At 44.4% G+C, this 13,217-nt stretch overlaps 1 protein-coding gene across 4 annotated transcripts in view; it reads right to left on the bottom strand.

The window, feature by feature from the left end:
• Positions 1-13,217, bottom strand: part of LOC120910299 (mitotic spindle positioning) — a 197,625-nt gene that overhangs the window by 45,590 nt on the left and 138,818 nt on the right. For all 4 annotated transcript variants that reach the window (XM_040322091.1, XM_040322090.1, XM_040322097.1 and 1 more), the window contains 2 exons: positions 8,027-10,133; positions 2,602-2,759 (listed from right to left, as the gene is read on the bottom strand). In XM_040322091.1, coding sequence (XP_040178025.1) covers positions 2,602-2,759; positions 8,027-10,133 — 2,265 coding nt within the window. The remainder of the gene's footprint in view (positions 1-2,601; positions 2,760-8,026; positions 10,134-13,217) is intronic.

Below are 13,217 nucleotides of genomic sequence, written 5' to 3'. Positions count from 1 at the left end.
AGTATTGCAACCTAAGATAGGACGGTGCAAGCCGTCCTATCTTAGATATGTTTAAGCGTATCTCTGTTTGAGAATACACTTAAACATAAGTCGGCGTAGATTCTGAGTTAGGTCGGCTTATCTACTGATAAGCCGGCCTAACTCTTTGTGAATCTACCTAATAGTGTCAGAGGGGCAGCAGCAGCGGAGGTTGCATTGTTGGGCACTGGTAGGCTGCATTTAATGGGTGCTGGTGAGGCTACATTGATGGGTGCTGGTGAGGCTGCATTGATGGGTGCTGGTGAGGCTGCATTGATGGGTGCTGGTGAGGCTGCATTTAATGGGCGCTTCATTAAAAAGGTGGGGTATACATGGGCAGGACAAAGGGGGTGGAGCCAAGGGGGAGGCGGCAAAATTAGGTTTCGTAGGGTGTCAAAAATCCTTGCACCAGCCCTGAGTCCTTTAAACATGGAACTAAGCTGTCAAAGTACATGTCATCAAAATATAGGTGATATAACATGTTTAATGTTAACCTGTCTACAAACAAACAAAAAAAAAAATCTTTGTAAAGTTTATTGCCCAAAGAAACTGAACTAATATGACCCTATCACAGTAGAATTTCTAAAGTATCTGAAAAATTGGAAAATCTGAAAAGAGATTGTAATGTCCCATTTGATGCTCCAGACCATAGACTGAACACATGGTGGAGAAGTGGCATTTATTTTCTATTGCACCCCAATAGACTATTATGTTAGTGGGCATCACAAAGTGCAATGTGCATCATGTTAAACTGCATGCAATGTGGTGCACATCGCAAAAAAAATGAATATGTTAATTTGCACAGCCATGGGGGCTTGCTATGGGGGTATTCGAGCTGAGTCACAGCTCCCTGTGTATATTTAGTTACGGAGCTGCGGCCCGGCCCTGCCCCCTTTCTCTTTTCATTGGCTAACTGACTTTGATTGACAGCAGTGAATGAGGATGGGAGTCCCGGGCAGCCGAGACAATCTTACAACATTGCTGGATCTAGAGGGACCTCAGGTAAGTGTTAGGGGGGCTGCTGCACACAGAAGGCTTTTAATCTTAATGCATGGCAGGAGTGGCCAGTCCATAAGTTTGCATGGGGGGATGCCGGTCTCATAGGTTTCTATGAGTTTTTTTTTTTTAAGCCACATGATATGAGTCTGAGGCTCTAATTGGCTTGAAAAGGGTTGGGCTTGGGGCGCAGTCACTAGCGAATCAATATTCCCTATTGTCTTCTGGTTTCTCCTCCTGGCCAATCAGGACAGGAGGCGGATCGGGTTGGCCTGGAGGAAAAGCCGAGGAAGCCATGGCGCCATGAGCGTGGAAGGGTGAGTGTGGACCTGGGGGGGGGGGTAGCCCCCAAAAAGATTTTAGCACCAGCCACCAATGATGCATAGAATACATTAAGATAAAAACTTTACCTTGCCTTTACAATAAATGTAATGCTGCCTGTCAGAAAATATTGAGGCCCTATATTGTAATGAATTGCAAATCTTTTAACCACAAATGTAAATATACTGTATGTATAAACAAATCCCCCCTGTATGAGCGGATTGCCTTATATATACAGTACAAAGAACAGTTTAAAAATGTATTGGAAATGGCTTGGAGTATGGCTGGTTGCTAGTTTATTGGCATAGACGAATTTTCAATTTTTATAATGGGATCACCTTTTCTCCAAGTATTATGATTTTTAGCAGTATATATCGGTTTTTTTTATTGGGTACCGAGCAGGGAAGACAATGGGTTGATTAACTAAAACAGGAGAGTGCCGAATCTGGTGCAGCTCTGCACATAAACCAATCGGCTTCCATTATTTTTTTTGTCAAAGCCTAATTGAACAAGCTAAAAGTGGTTCTAAAGGCAAAAGTTTGTTTTAAAAAAAAAAAATGTCTATGTGCAGCAGCCCCCCTCAGCCCCCAATACTTACCTGAGCCCCCTCTCGATCCACGAATGTGGATGAGTGTCTCGGCCATCGGCGCCATTGACTCCCGATGCTGTCAAAATCAGTTAGCCAATAAAGAGAGAGGGGACGGGGCCGAATGGCGACTCCGTGTCGTGAACAGAGCTGCGACTCGGCTCGTGTACCCCCATACCAAGCTGCTTGCTGTGGGGGCCCTCGACAAGAGGGAGGGGCCAGGAGCACCAAAGAGGGATCCGAGAAGAGGAGGATCCAGGCTGCTCTGTGCAAAACCATTGCACAGGATAGGTACGTTTCTGATGGCTTCCCTGCTGCCACACATTAAATTTGAGTATTGAATCCTGAGCTGCTTTTTTTGGGATGGTGCATGTGATCAGCACAGGGCCAATCACAGAGGGTCAGGAGTCATGCAGCCTCATTGGAAAGTCAGAGGAGAATAAAAACTCCTCCTACAAGCTTTAACCAGTGCTTGGTCAGACACTGATAGAAGTCACAAGACTGCTATATAATGCTGATGCGTCTTTAGCTCAGTTTCAGGGCCAAATTTAGGCAAAGATTCAGCTCGGATTCGTCCCTGAAACAAAGAACAGGGACGCACATCGTTCCTGTGCAATCCGCGGCTGTTTTAGGTGTGAACCGAGCCTCAGGGAATTATTACACAAAAAGGAACTACTTACCCAGTCTTCATGTTTTTTCAAGCTGCCTGATTCAGACTCAGCAAAAACTATTTTGGGGTATATTCTTGGTGTTAACATTTGTACATTTGGTGTGTAGGAAGGTAAAGGGCTGCGTGAACTGCTTTTCCTAGATGAGGAAGACCATGTTTTTGAACCATCTAAAAGATAAACATTAAATAGTTAATTATGAAAACACTGTTCATCTAAAAATGTCCATCTTTGTAAATCAATCTCTTAAAACATTTGGTGTGCAGAAATATTGCCTTAAAGGGGTTGTAAAGGTAATTTTTTTTCCCCTAAATAGCTTCCTTTACCTTAGTGCAGTGCTCCTTCACTTACCTCATCCTTCCATTTTGCTTTTAAATGTCCTTATTTCTTCTGAGAAATCCTCACTTCCTGTTCTGTCTGTAACCACACACAGTAATGCAAGACTTTCTCCCTGGTGTGGAGTGTCGTGCTCGCCCCCTCCCTTGGACTACAGGAGAGTCAGGACGCTCTCTACGTTGCAGATAGATAAAGGAGCTGTGTGTTAGTGGGTGTCCTGACTCTCCTATAGTCCAAGGGAGGGGGCGAGCGCGACACTCCACCAGGGCTGTCTTTTCCATTGGGCACGCTGGGAAGTTGCCCGGGGGGCGTCACTTGCCTGGGGGGCCCCATCAGCTGCCCAGCGACCCCAGTAAAAAATGGTGGAGAGCGGAAGCTCAGAACTGTAGAACTGTATCGTGTCTACAGTCTCTGAGGAAGAGTCTGGAGAGGAGTCAGGAGTGGGAGTGCCGACGAGACGGGGGTCACGGGAGAAGTCAGACATGGGGAGACTGTAGGATAAAACCAGAGCAGCCAAGCTGGAGCCATCTGACTGAGCCTTGCATGGTGCACCTGAGAGGAGGTCAGTGATGTAAGGAGGGAGTGAATACAAAAATAGTAATCCCCCCTTACCTTAGTGCATTTACTCTACGGAAGGTGGTCTCTGGTCACCAGAGTGCCCCCCACATCAGAGTTCCTGGTGTTCCCCTTTAAATCAGAGTCTGCAGGATTCCTCCTTACAATGCAAGGGGGAACTTAGTCTGAGGACCCTGATGTAAGTGGGAACTCTGATATAAGGTGGTCTCTTGTCACCAGAGCCCCCCTCCACATCAGAGTTCCCCCTTAGATCATGATCTGCAGCGTTCCCCTTTACATAAGAGTTCCCTTTCACTGTAAGGGGGAATCCTGCAGACTCTGATGTAAGAGGAAACTCTGTGCAGGCTGGGCTATAGTAACCTGACCTTCATGCTAATAGCACTAGCTATGTGTTTATAGTTTAAATACTGACATTTGCATTGTTTGGCACTGAAAACTGTAATTTTAGGTACTTTTTTGCAGTGCCAGTAAAGAAAATGTGGTTCTGCCAGTAAATTTCATGATTTTTGTCAGTAAATTCTTGTGCTTAATTGTGTAGACAGGGCCCCAGTGTACTCTATTGCCCGGGGGCCTATAATGCTCCTAAGATGACACTGCACTCCACACCAGGGAGAAAGCCTTGCATTACTGTGTGTAGTTACAGACAGAAGAACAGGAAAGTGAGGATTTCTCAGAAGAAATAAGGACATTTAAAAGCAAAATGGAACGATGCGGTAAGTGAAGGAGGACTGCACTAAGGTAAAGGAAGCTATTTAGGAGAAAAAAAAAATTGTACCTTTAGAACCCCTTTAATATATTATAAATAAAGACTAAAAGCTGCTGTTAAGTATGTTGTAGTAAGGAAAATGCCAATAATTATATATATATATATATATATATATATATATATATATATATAGTGCATCCGGAAAGTATTCACAGCGCTTCATTTTTTTACACATTTTGTTATGTTACAGCCTTATTCCAAAATTGATTAAATTCATTATTTTCCTCAAAATTCTACAAACAATACCCCATAATGACAACGTGAAAGAAGTTTGTTTGAAATCTTTGCAAATTTATTAAAAATAAAAAATCCCATGTGCATAAATACTGTCACAGCCTTTGCCTTGACACTGAAAATTGAGCTCAGGTGCATCCCGATTCCACTGATCATCCTTGATATTTTTCGCACAACTTGGAGTCCATCTGCGGTAAACTGAGGTGATTGGACATGATTTTGAAAGACACACACCTGTCTATATAAGGTCCCACAGTTACCAGTGCATGCCAGAGCATAAACCAAGCCATGAAGTCTAAGGAATTGTCTGTAGACTTCTGAGACAAGATTGTATCAAGGCACAGATCTGGGGAAGGGTACAGAAAGATTTCTGCAGCATTGAAGGTCCCAATAAGCACAGTGGCCTCCATCATCCATACAGAAGATGTTTGGAACTACCAGCACTCTTCCTAGAGTGGGCCAAAATGAGTGATCGGGGGAGAAGGGCCTTAGTCAGGGAGGTGACCAAGAACTTGATGGTCACTCTGACAGAGCTCCAGCGTTTCTCTGTGGAGAGAGGAGAATCTTCCAGAAGAACACCCATCACTACAGCACTCCACCAATCAGGCCTGTATGGTAGAGTAGCCCGCCTGGATTTTGCCAAAAGGCCATGAGAAATAAAATTCTCTGGTCTGATGAAACAAAGATTGAACTCTTTGGCCTGAATGATAATTGTCATGTCTGGAGGAAACCAGGCACTGCTCATCACATGGCCAATACAATTCCTGCAGTCAAGCATGTTGGTGGTAGCATTTTCTTCAGTTGCAGGAACTGGGGGGCAGATTCACAGAGCAAGTACGCCGGCATATCTACGACGGCTTCGTACGCCTTCGGATCTTAGATGCAATACTTCGGCGCCCGCTGGGTGGAGTTTGCGTAGTTTTCAGCGTTGGGTATGCAAATGAGCTTTTTCCGACGATCCACGAACATACGCGCGGCCGTCGCATTCTCTTACGTTGTCTCTAGTCGGCTTTTTCCGGTGTATAGTTAAAGCTGCTATTTTGCGGCGTATCGATACACTTGCCATGTTAAAGTATGGCCGTCGTTCCCGCGTCGAAATTTGAATTTTTTTGCGCAAGTCGTCCGTGAATAGGGATGGACGTAAGTCATTTTTTTTTCGCGGAAAATTTCTATACAGAGCATGCGCAGTTCAATCGGTGCGGGAACGCGCTTCATTTAAACGAATCACGCCCCCTACCCGCCGATTTGAATTACGCGTAATTTGAATTACGGCGCAAAATCTTCCTGGATTCGACTTAGAGCCAGGTAAGATACGGCGGCGTAGCGTATCTCTGATACGCTGCGCCTGGGCATTTCTCTCTGAATCTGCCCCTGGGAGACTAGTCAGGATCGAGGGAAAGATGAATGTAGCAATGTTAAGAGACATCCTTGATGAAAACCTGCTCCAGAGCGCTCTTTACCTTAGACTGGGGCGAAAGTTCATCTTTCAACAGGACAACGACTTTAAGCACACAGCCAAGATAACAAAGGAGTGGCTATGGGACAACTCTGTGATTGTCATTGAGAGGCCCAGCCAGAACCCAGTCTTGAACCCAATTGAACTTCTCTGGATAGATCTGAAAATGGCTGTGCACAGACACTCCCCATCCAACCTGATTTAGCTTGAGAGCATAGGTGTGCGCAGCCTATTGGATTAGGGTGTGCACCCCAAAGCTCAAACACAAAAAATTGGTCTTGGTACCCCCTCAAAACATCTCTGCAGCCTCAGCTGCACAGGGCAGTGAATGAATGGGAAGTGCTCTGTGCTGAGCGTCTTACGCTTCATTCACAAACTGAAGCATAGTATTAGTAAGCACAGTTAGGAATGGACACAGTGAGAGAGTGTGTTCACTGTGTTCATTTAGAAAAGGAAGGGGCTGGTAAATTACATATTTACTAGAACCTTCCCCCCCCCCCCGCTCTCCATCCTGAAACATCCCCTGCAGCAGCCAACGGGAGAGGAGAGGAGGGAAGTAAGCAGCACTGTGGGGCAGTGGGGCCAACAAGAGGGGGGGAAGCCTGGGCAGTAGGAGGAATCTGCATTGCACATTGGGATTAGGGTGTGCCCAGGCACACCCCCTGCGCACACCTATGCTTGAGAGGTCCTGCAAAGAAGAATGGGAGAAACTGACCAAAAATAGGTGTGTAGCATCATACTCAAAAATACTTGAGGCTGTAATTGGCGCCAAATGTGCTTCAACAAAGTATTGAGCAAAGGCTGTGAATAGTGAGTACATTTTTTATTTTTTAAACATTTAAGGATTTCAAACAAACTTCTGTCATTATGAGATATGGTTTGTAGAATTTTGTGGAAAATAATAAATTTAACCACTAGCTTACTGGGCACATATACCCCCTCCTGCCCAGGTGAAATTTCAGCTTTCGGCACTGCGTCGCTTTAACTAACAATTGCGCGGTCGTGCGACGTGGCTCCCAAACAAAATTGACGTCCTTTTTTCCCCACAAATAGAGCTTTCTTTTGGTGGTATTTGATCGCCTGTGCGGTTTTTATTTTTTGCGCTGTAAACAAAAAAGAGCGAAAATTTTGAAAAAAATACAATATTTTTTACTTGTTGCTATAAAATATCCCAATTTAAAAAAACAAAAACAATATTTTTTTTCTCAGTTTAGGCCGATACGTATTCTTCTACATATTTTTGGTAAAAAAAAATAAAAAAAAATCGCAATAAGCGACTGGTTTGCGCAAAAGTTAAAGCGCCTACAAAATAAGGGACATAATTATTATTTTTTATTGTTTTTTTTTACTAGAAATGGCGGCGATCTGCGATTTTTATTGGGACTGCGACGTTATGGCGGACACATCGGACACTTTTGACACATTTTTGGCGCCATTCACATTTATACTGCTAAAAGTGATATAAATATGCACTAATTATAGTATAAATGTGACTGGCATTGAAGGGGTTAACACTAGGGGGTGAGGAAGGGGTTAAATGTGTACCCTAATTAGTGTTCTAACTGTGGGGGAAGGGGGGTGACTGGGGGGGGGGGGGGTGACCGATCTATGTCCCTATGGACAAGGGACACAGATCCGTCTCCTCTCCAGAGACAGCACCGCTGTCTCTGTGTAAAACGGCAATGAGAGATGATCTCATATGTTTACATATGAGATCATCTCTCATTGGCCGCACAGATCGCATCGCAAACGGCCACTCTGATTGGCCGTTCGTGGCGATCTGTGATTGGCTGTGTCCAAGGGACACGGCCAGCACAGCAGTTCCCCGCTGCGCGCTCTGGAGCGCGCGCGGGGAACACGCAAAGGGTCGGATGTCAATTGACGTCCACTTGGATTTTGGGATCCGCGCTGTAGCCGTCATTTGACTATAGCGCGGGTCCCAAGAGGTTAATCAATTTTGGAATAAGACTGTAACATAACAAAATGTGGAAAAAAAGTGATAAAAAAATACTTTCCGGATGCACTGTACACTCTATATTATGACTAGCAGCTTCTCAGAGGCGGTTTACCTGATGTTAGCGATGGCCTTCCATACTGATTATATCCATAATGGTCATCTTTGGATGTGACAACAGGAGTAAGTTCACTATTTCGTCTTTGATCTTGTAATTCCTGATCTCTCGCTAATGTTTTGCGGATTTCTTCCTCAATCACAATAGAACGTGAAGGCCTTAGCCTCATATTGTATTTCAAACCGCCATTAGCAGATTCTGGCGTTTTCTCCATCTTAACGTCCTTTTCCTCTTCAGCCTGACCTTCTTGTACGTGTATGCTGAACTTCAAAGGCTGAACTTGGAAATTCTCTTTGTGAACAAATGTTTCCTCCGAAGTTTCCTGAGCTGTAGGGGTTTCAGGAGGTGTCCATACATCTAGAATATTATCAATACTTAGCCTTCTGGTTCTGTAGGAGTTGAGTGGTGTTGGTTTCCACTTAGTTCTTACACTGTAGGGTAAAGGAGCATCAATGACTGTGAAATTAGTGGTCTCATTTTCCTCCCCTGAGTCCCTCTGGTTTGTATTAGCTTGGATGTCAGCTAGGATTTCCTTGGAGGTCGTTTTGGTTGTTGTTTTCTGTGGCTGAACCGGTATTTCATCTGGCAGCTCAAACAACTTTCTGCGCTCATCTAATTCTTGGGCGTTTCCTTTATCATAAAGCCCAGCCACTTTTCCTTCATTTTTTAAATCGGCTTCCCTTTGCTCTTCTTTTTGAATTTCTCTTTGAAGGAAGAAGGCAGTGCGAGCTTTGTCTTTAATCTTTTTGGACATCGGTTTTTCTGGGGAAATAGACAGCACTGGATTTTTTTGTATTTCTACGATCTCATTTGATTCCACTGAATGCTGAATCCCTCTTTCTCTCCTTAAATTTTCCTCTCTTTCCAATGCAAGACGGATTTCTCTTTCAATAGGAGTCTCATCACTGGGGTTTGGAATGTTGTTATCTTTCTCTTCGGATATCAACTGTGAAGCCTCCCCTTCAGTTGACTCTTCCTGCTCTCCATTATCTACAGAATCTAAAGTAAAATCCATTAAGAACTGTTTACGAAGTAAACTGGTACTTCTTTCCCTACCAGTTGTTTCTTGGGTGACAGTACCTTTATTTTTATATTCTTTCATGTCCTGCTCCAATATGGAAGACTCTTTGGGCTTGGCAACATCTGAATAGCTGTCATTTTCGTATTGAGACTGAGAAAAGAACCTAGGTGGTCTGTGCTGGAGTCGAGGGGTTATAGGCAGACTGTTCCTCTTCTTTTCTAACATTACAAACTGCTGCCTGGCAGCTTCAAAATTAATCTGTTCCATGTCTACATTTGCTGTAGCTTGACCACCAGATGGTCCATTCACTTCTTTGTTTGGAAATGTGGAATCATTGCCGTCTTCTATGTTGATCAACTCTTCTGCGTCCAAACTTTTACGCTGACCTTGCTTTTTGATAATGTCTTTTCTTTCCTGTTCAAGCTCCCATGTTTTCTCTGGGGTAAACTGACGTGAACCTAACCTAGATTTTCCACCATCTTCATCATCACTGTCAACAAAGAGCTTGCTTGGGCTAGTCTCTGAACGATGTGAACGTAGTTCAAAACGTTCCTCCTCCCTCAGCACTTTCAACTTACTATTTCGGTCTGGTGGGGGAATCCAAACATCCTTTCTCTTATCTCCCCATTGGCTTTCTTCAGGTGTGGCATTAGCCAGATCTTCCCGGGAACCATCTATACTTCTGGATGAGGAGAGAGAAAAGATTGGGCTTCTGGTCACTCTGTCCATGGTTACGTCGGGAGCAGTATTTGCCTCTGTGTTAGTGGTATTTTGCCTTCGCACTTCACAAATATTATTTATTTCTTCATCCTCATGAATGTTCGTTGTATGCACATTCAATTCCCTTTCAGTTTGTGTTTCAGATCTTAGTTCTATTAATTTGAATGCATTCTTTATGTCTTCATTGTTGTTTTGTAAATCTTCTGTATTTGAGTCAGTATTCAAGGAACCAATAATTTGATACGGTGTTGAGATTTCTGCTATAGTCTGAGTAGAGTCTGTTTTGTCATACTCATTTCTGTAAACTTCGGATAACTCAGATTCTGGTTGGTTCGAGCTTCCTTCTTCACCACTAACTGACACCTAATGTAGAAAAACAAAAGGGAAATACACTGGTAAAATATAGATATAGATTTTTTTTGCTATTGTAGCATTTGTTTTAACTTTCTATTTATTTATTTTGAAATTATAGCAAACAATGCAATTGCCAATAGCAAATGGCAGTGTAGCAAACAACATCTAGATCAGTGGTTCTCAACCTTTCTAGTGCTGTGACCCCTTGATAAAATTTCCCAAGTTGTGGGGACCCCTAACAGGAAAATTATTTTCATAGCGTAGTGTTGTCAGCACCCAAGGCAAGACAAGTAATTTGCACCCCTAGCCCATGGACATTTAGCACTCCCTGAGTCCCTTCCGCTAATACAGTATTAAAAGCCTTATGGTACATTTTAGGATGTACCCCTCTCTCTTTTCTCATTTCTTTCCCTTTTATCTCTCTCTCTATCCTAATTTCTTGTTTTTTTTCCCCCCATCCCTCTCTCTGGTCGTCTTTCTCTTATTCTTTCTCTCCCTTTTTTTTTGATCCTCCCTCTCTTTTCCTCTCCCTTCTACATATTCTCAATTTGTATTTCTTCTCTTACTCCATGGTGGGGGGAGTTGGGATGAGTAGCAGTGTTGGTGGGGGGTGGGATAAGTGGCAGTGCTAGTGGGGAGATGGGATGAGTGGTAGTGCTGGGGGGAGTTCTGATCAGCCAACTTTGGTGCTCTTGATCAAGGTCATCTGCTGATCTGAGAACTGCAGTGGGGACTTTTATCGGCAACTATATTCACAGGTAGTGTTAATCACTGTGTCTCCAACTTTGTGGTGTCTCGCAGCAGTGACACCTATGCCGAAATCGGTCTCTTCCAACCCCTCCCACTTAACATTCCTCACCAGTCAACTGACCTTTAGTCTCTGCCCTCCAGCCATGCCATGAACTAAATGGGTGGCTGTGAAGAGGCTGAGTGGGCGGCCACGGGCTCCAGGAACAGCCCAGCTGGGTGGCTACATGCTCCAGGAACAGCCCAACTGGGTGGCCACATGCTCCAGGAACAGCCCAGCTGGTTGGCCACATGCTCCAGGAACAGCCCTGCTAGGGGGCCACGATAAGGCTGAGAGAGCGGTGCAGGATTCAGGAACAGTCCAGGATTTGGTGACCCCTGGCAAATCTTTATTTGACCCCCGAGGGGGTCCCGACCCCCAGGTTGAGAACTACTGATCTAGATGTTGATGATGCATGAAGACATCTAGACAGTAGACAATAATATAGACCACAGGTGTCAAACACAAGGGGCCGGATTCAGATACCTGAGCGTATCTGTCCAGCCGGCGTAACGTATCATAGATACGTTACGCCGCTGTAACTTTGGGCGCAAGTTCTGTATTCAGAAAGAACTTGTGCCCTTATTTACGGCGGCGTAACGTATGTGTTGCGGCGTAAGGCCGCGTAATTCAAATGGGGATGTTGGGGGCATGTTTTATTTAAATTAGGCTTGACCCTGCGTATACTACGTTTTTTTTTAACGGCGCATGCGCCGTTCGTGAAAACATCCCAGTGCGTATGCTCGAAAATCCGCCGAAAAACGTCATTGCTTTCGACGTGAACGTAAATTACGTCCAGCCGTATTCGCGAACGACTTACGCAAACGACGTAAAAAATTCAAAACTCGGCGCGGGAACGACGGCCATACTTAACATAGGATACGCCGCACATACCCCTCATATAGCAGGGGTAACTTTACGCCGGATAAAGCCGAACACAAACAACGTAAAAAAAAAGCGCCGGGCGGTCGTTCGTTTCTGAATCTACGTTAATAGTAATTTGCATATTCCTCGCGTAAACAAACGGAAGCGCCACCTAGCGGCCAGCGTAAATATGCAGCCTAAGATCCGACGGTGTAAGACGCTTACACCTGTCAGATCTTAGGGATATCTATGCGTAACTGATTCTATGAATCAGGCGCATAGATACGACCGAGCGCACTCAGAGATACGACGTCGTATCAGGAGATACGCCGTCGTATCTCTTTCTGAATCCGACCCACGGCCTGCATGCTGAATCCGGCCCTCCAGGCCATTTCATGTGGCCCTCGCACCTCTCCTGCAGCTGCAGAAGCGCTCCAGCCCTCCTCTGGTCCTCCTCCAGACCCTTATGCCGCGTACTCACGATCGGTTCGTCTGATGAAAACAATCCGATGGACCGTTTTCATCAGACGAACCGATCGTGTGTGGGCCCCATCGTTTTTTTTTCCCCATCGGTGAAAAAACTTAGAACCTGTTTTAAAATGATCTGATGTTTAAAAAAAACGATCGTCTGTGGGCAAGTCCATCGGTTAAAAATCCACGCATGCTCAGAATCAAGTCGACGGATGCTCGGAAGCATCAAACTTCATTTTTCTCAGCACGTTGTTGTGTTTTACGTCACCGCGTTCTGACACGAATGGATTTTTAACTGATGGTGTGTAGGCAAGACTGATGAAAATTAGCTTCATCGGATATCTGATGAAAAAATCCATCGGTCCGTTTTCATCGAATGAACCGATGGTGTGTACGTGGCATAACTTTCTGCTTTCAAGCAATGCATCCAGCTTCTTCCCAGCAGCAGCATAAGGAAAGGGGGTTGCACTGTGATGTAAGGGAGAGTGGGGGACTCAACTTCTGATGGTGGGGTGGCTCTTGACATCTAATGTAAGGGGAGGAAATGCTCTGGACATCTAATCATACAGATACAACCGGCCCTTTTGAGGGCAATCATAATGCTGATGTGGCCCCCAAAGAAATTGAGTTTGACACCCCTGATATAGACATGCATGCAGTAAAGTTGTTGGAACAAGAGAAGAGTTTAAAGTACTTTAATACACAGTGCCTTGAAAAACTATTCACACCCCTTGAAATCTTCAAAATGTTGTCATGTTACAACCAAAAACGTAAATGTATTATATTGGGATTTTATGTGATAGACCAACACAATGTGGCACATAATTGTGAAGTGGAAGGAAAATTATAAATGGTTTTCCAAATTTTTTACAAATAAATATCTGAAAAGTGTGACGTGCTTTTGTATTTAGCCGCCTTTACTCTGATACCCCCAACTAAAATCTAGTGGAACCCATTGCCTTCAGAAGTCA

The sequence above is a fragment of the Rana temporaria genome, chromosome 1, assembly GCF_905171775.1.
Source record: "Rana temporaria chromosome 1, aRanTem1.1, whole genome shotgun sequence".
NCBI lineage: Eukaryota > Metazoa > Chordata > Amphibia > Anura > Ranidae > Rana > Rana temporaria.
The sequence above is the reverse complement of the archived record's forward strand: the minus strand, read 5'-3'. Positions and strand labels throughout refer to the sequence as shown.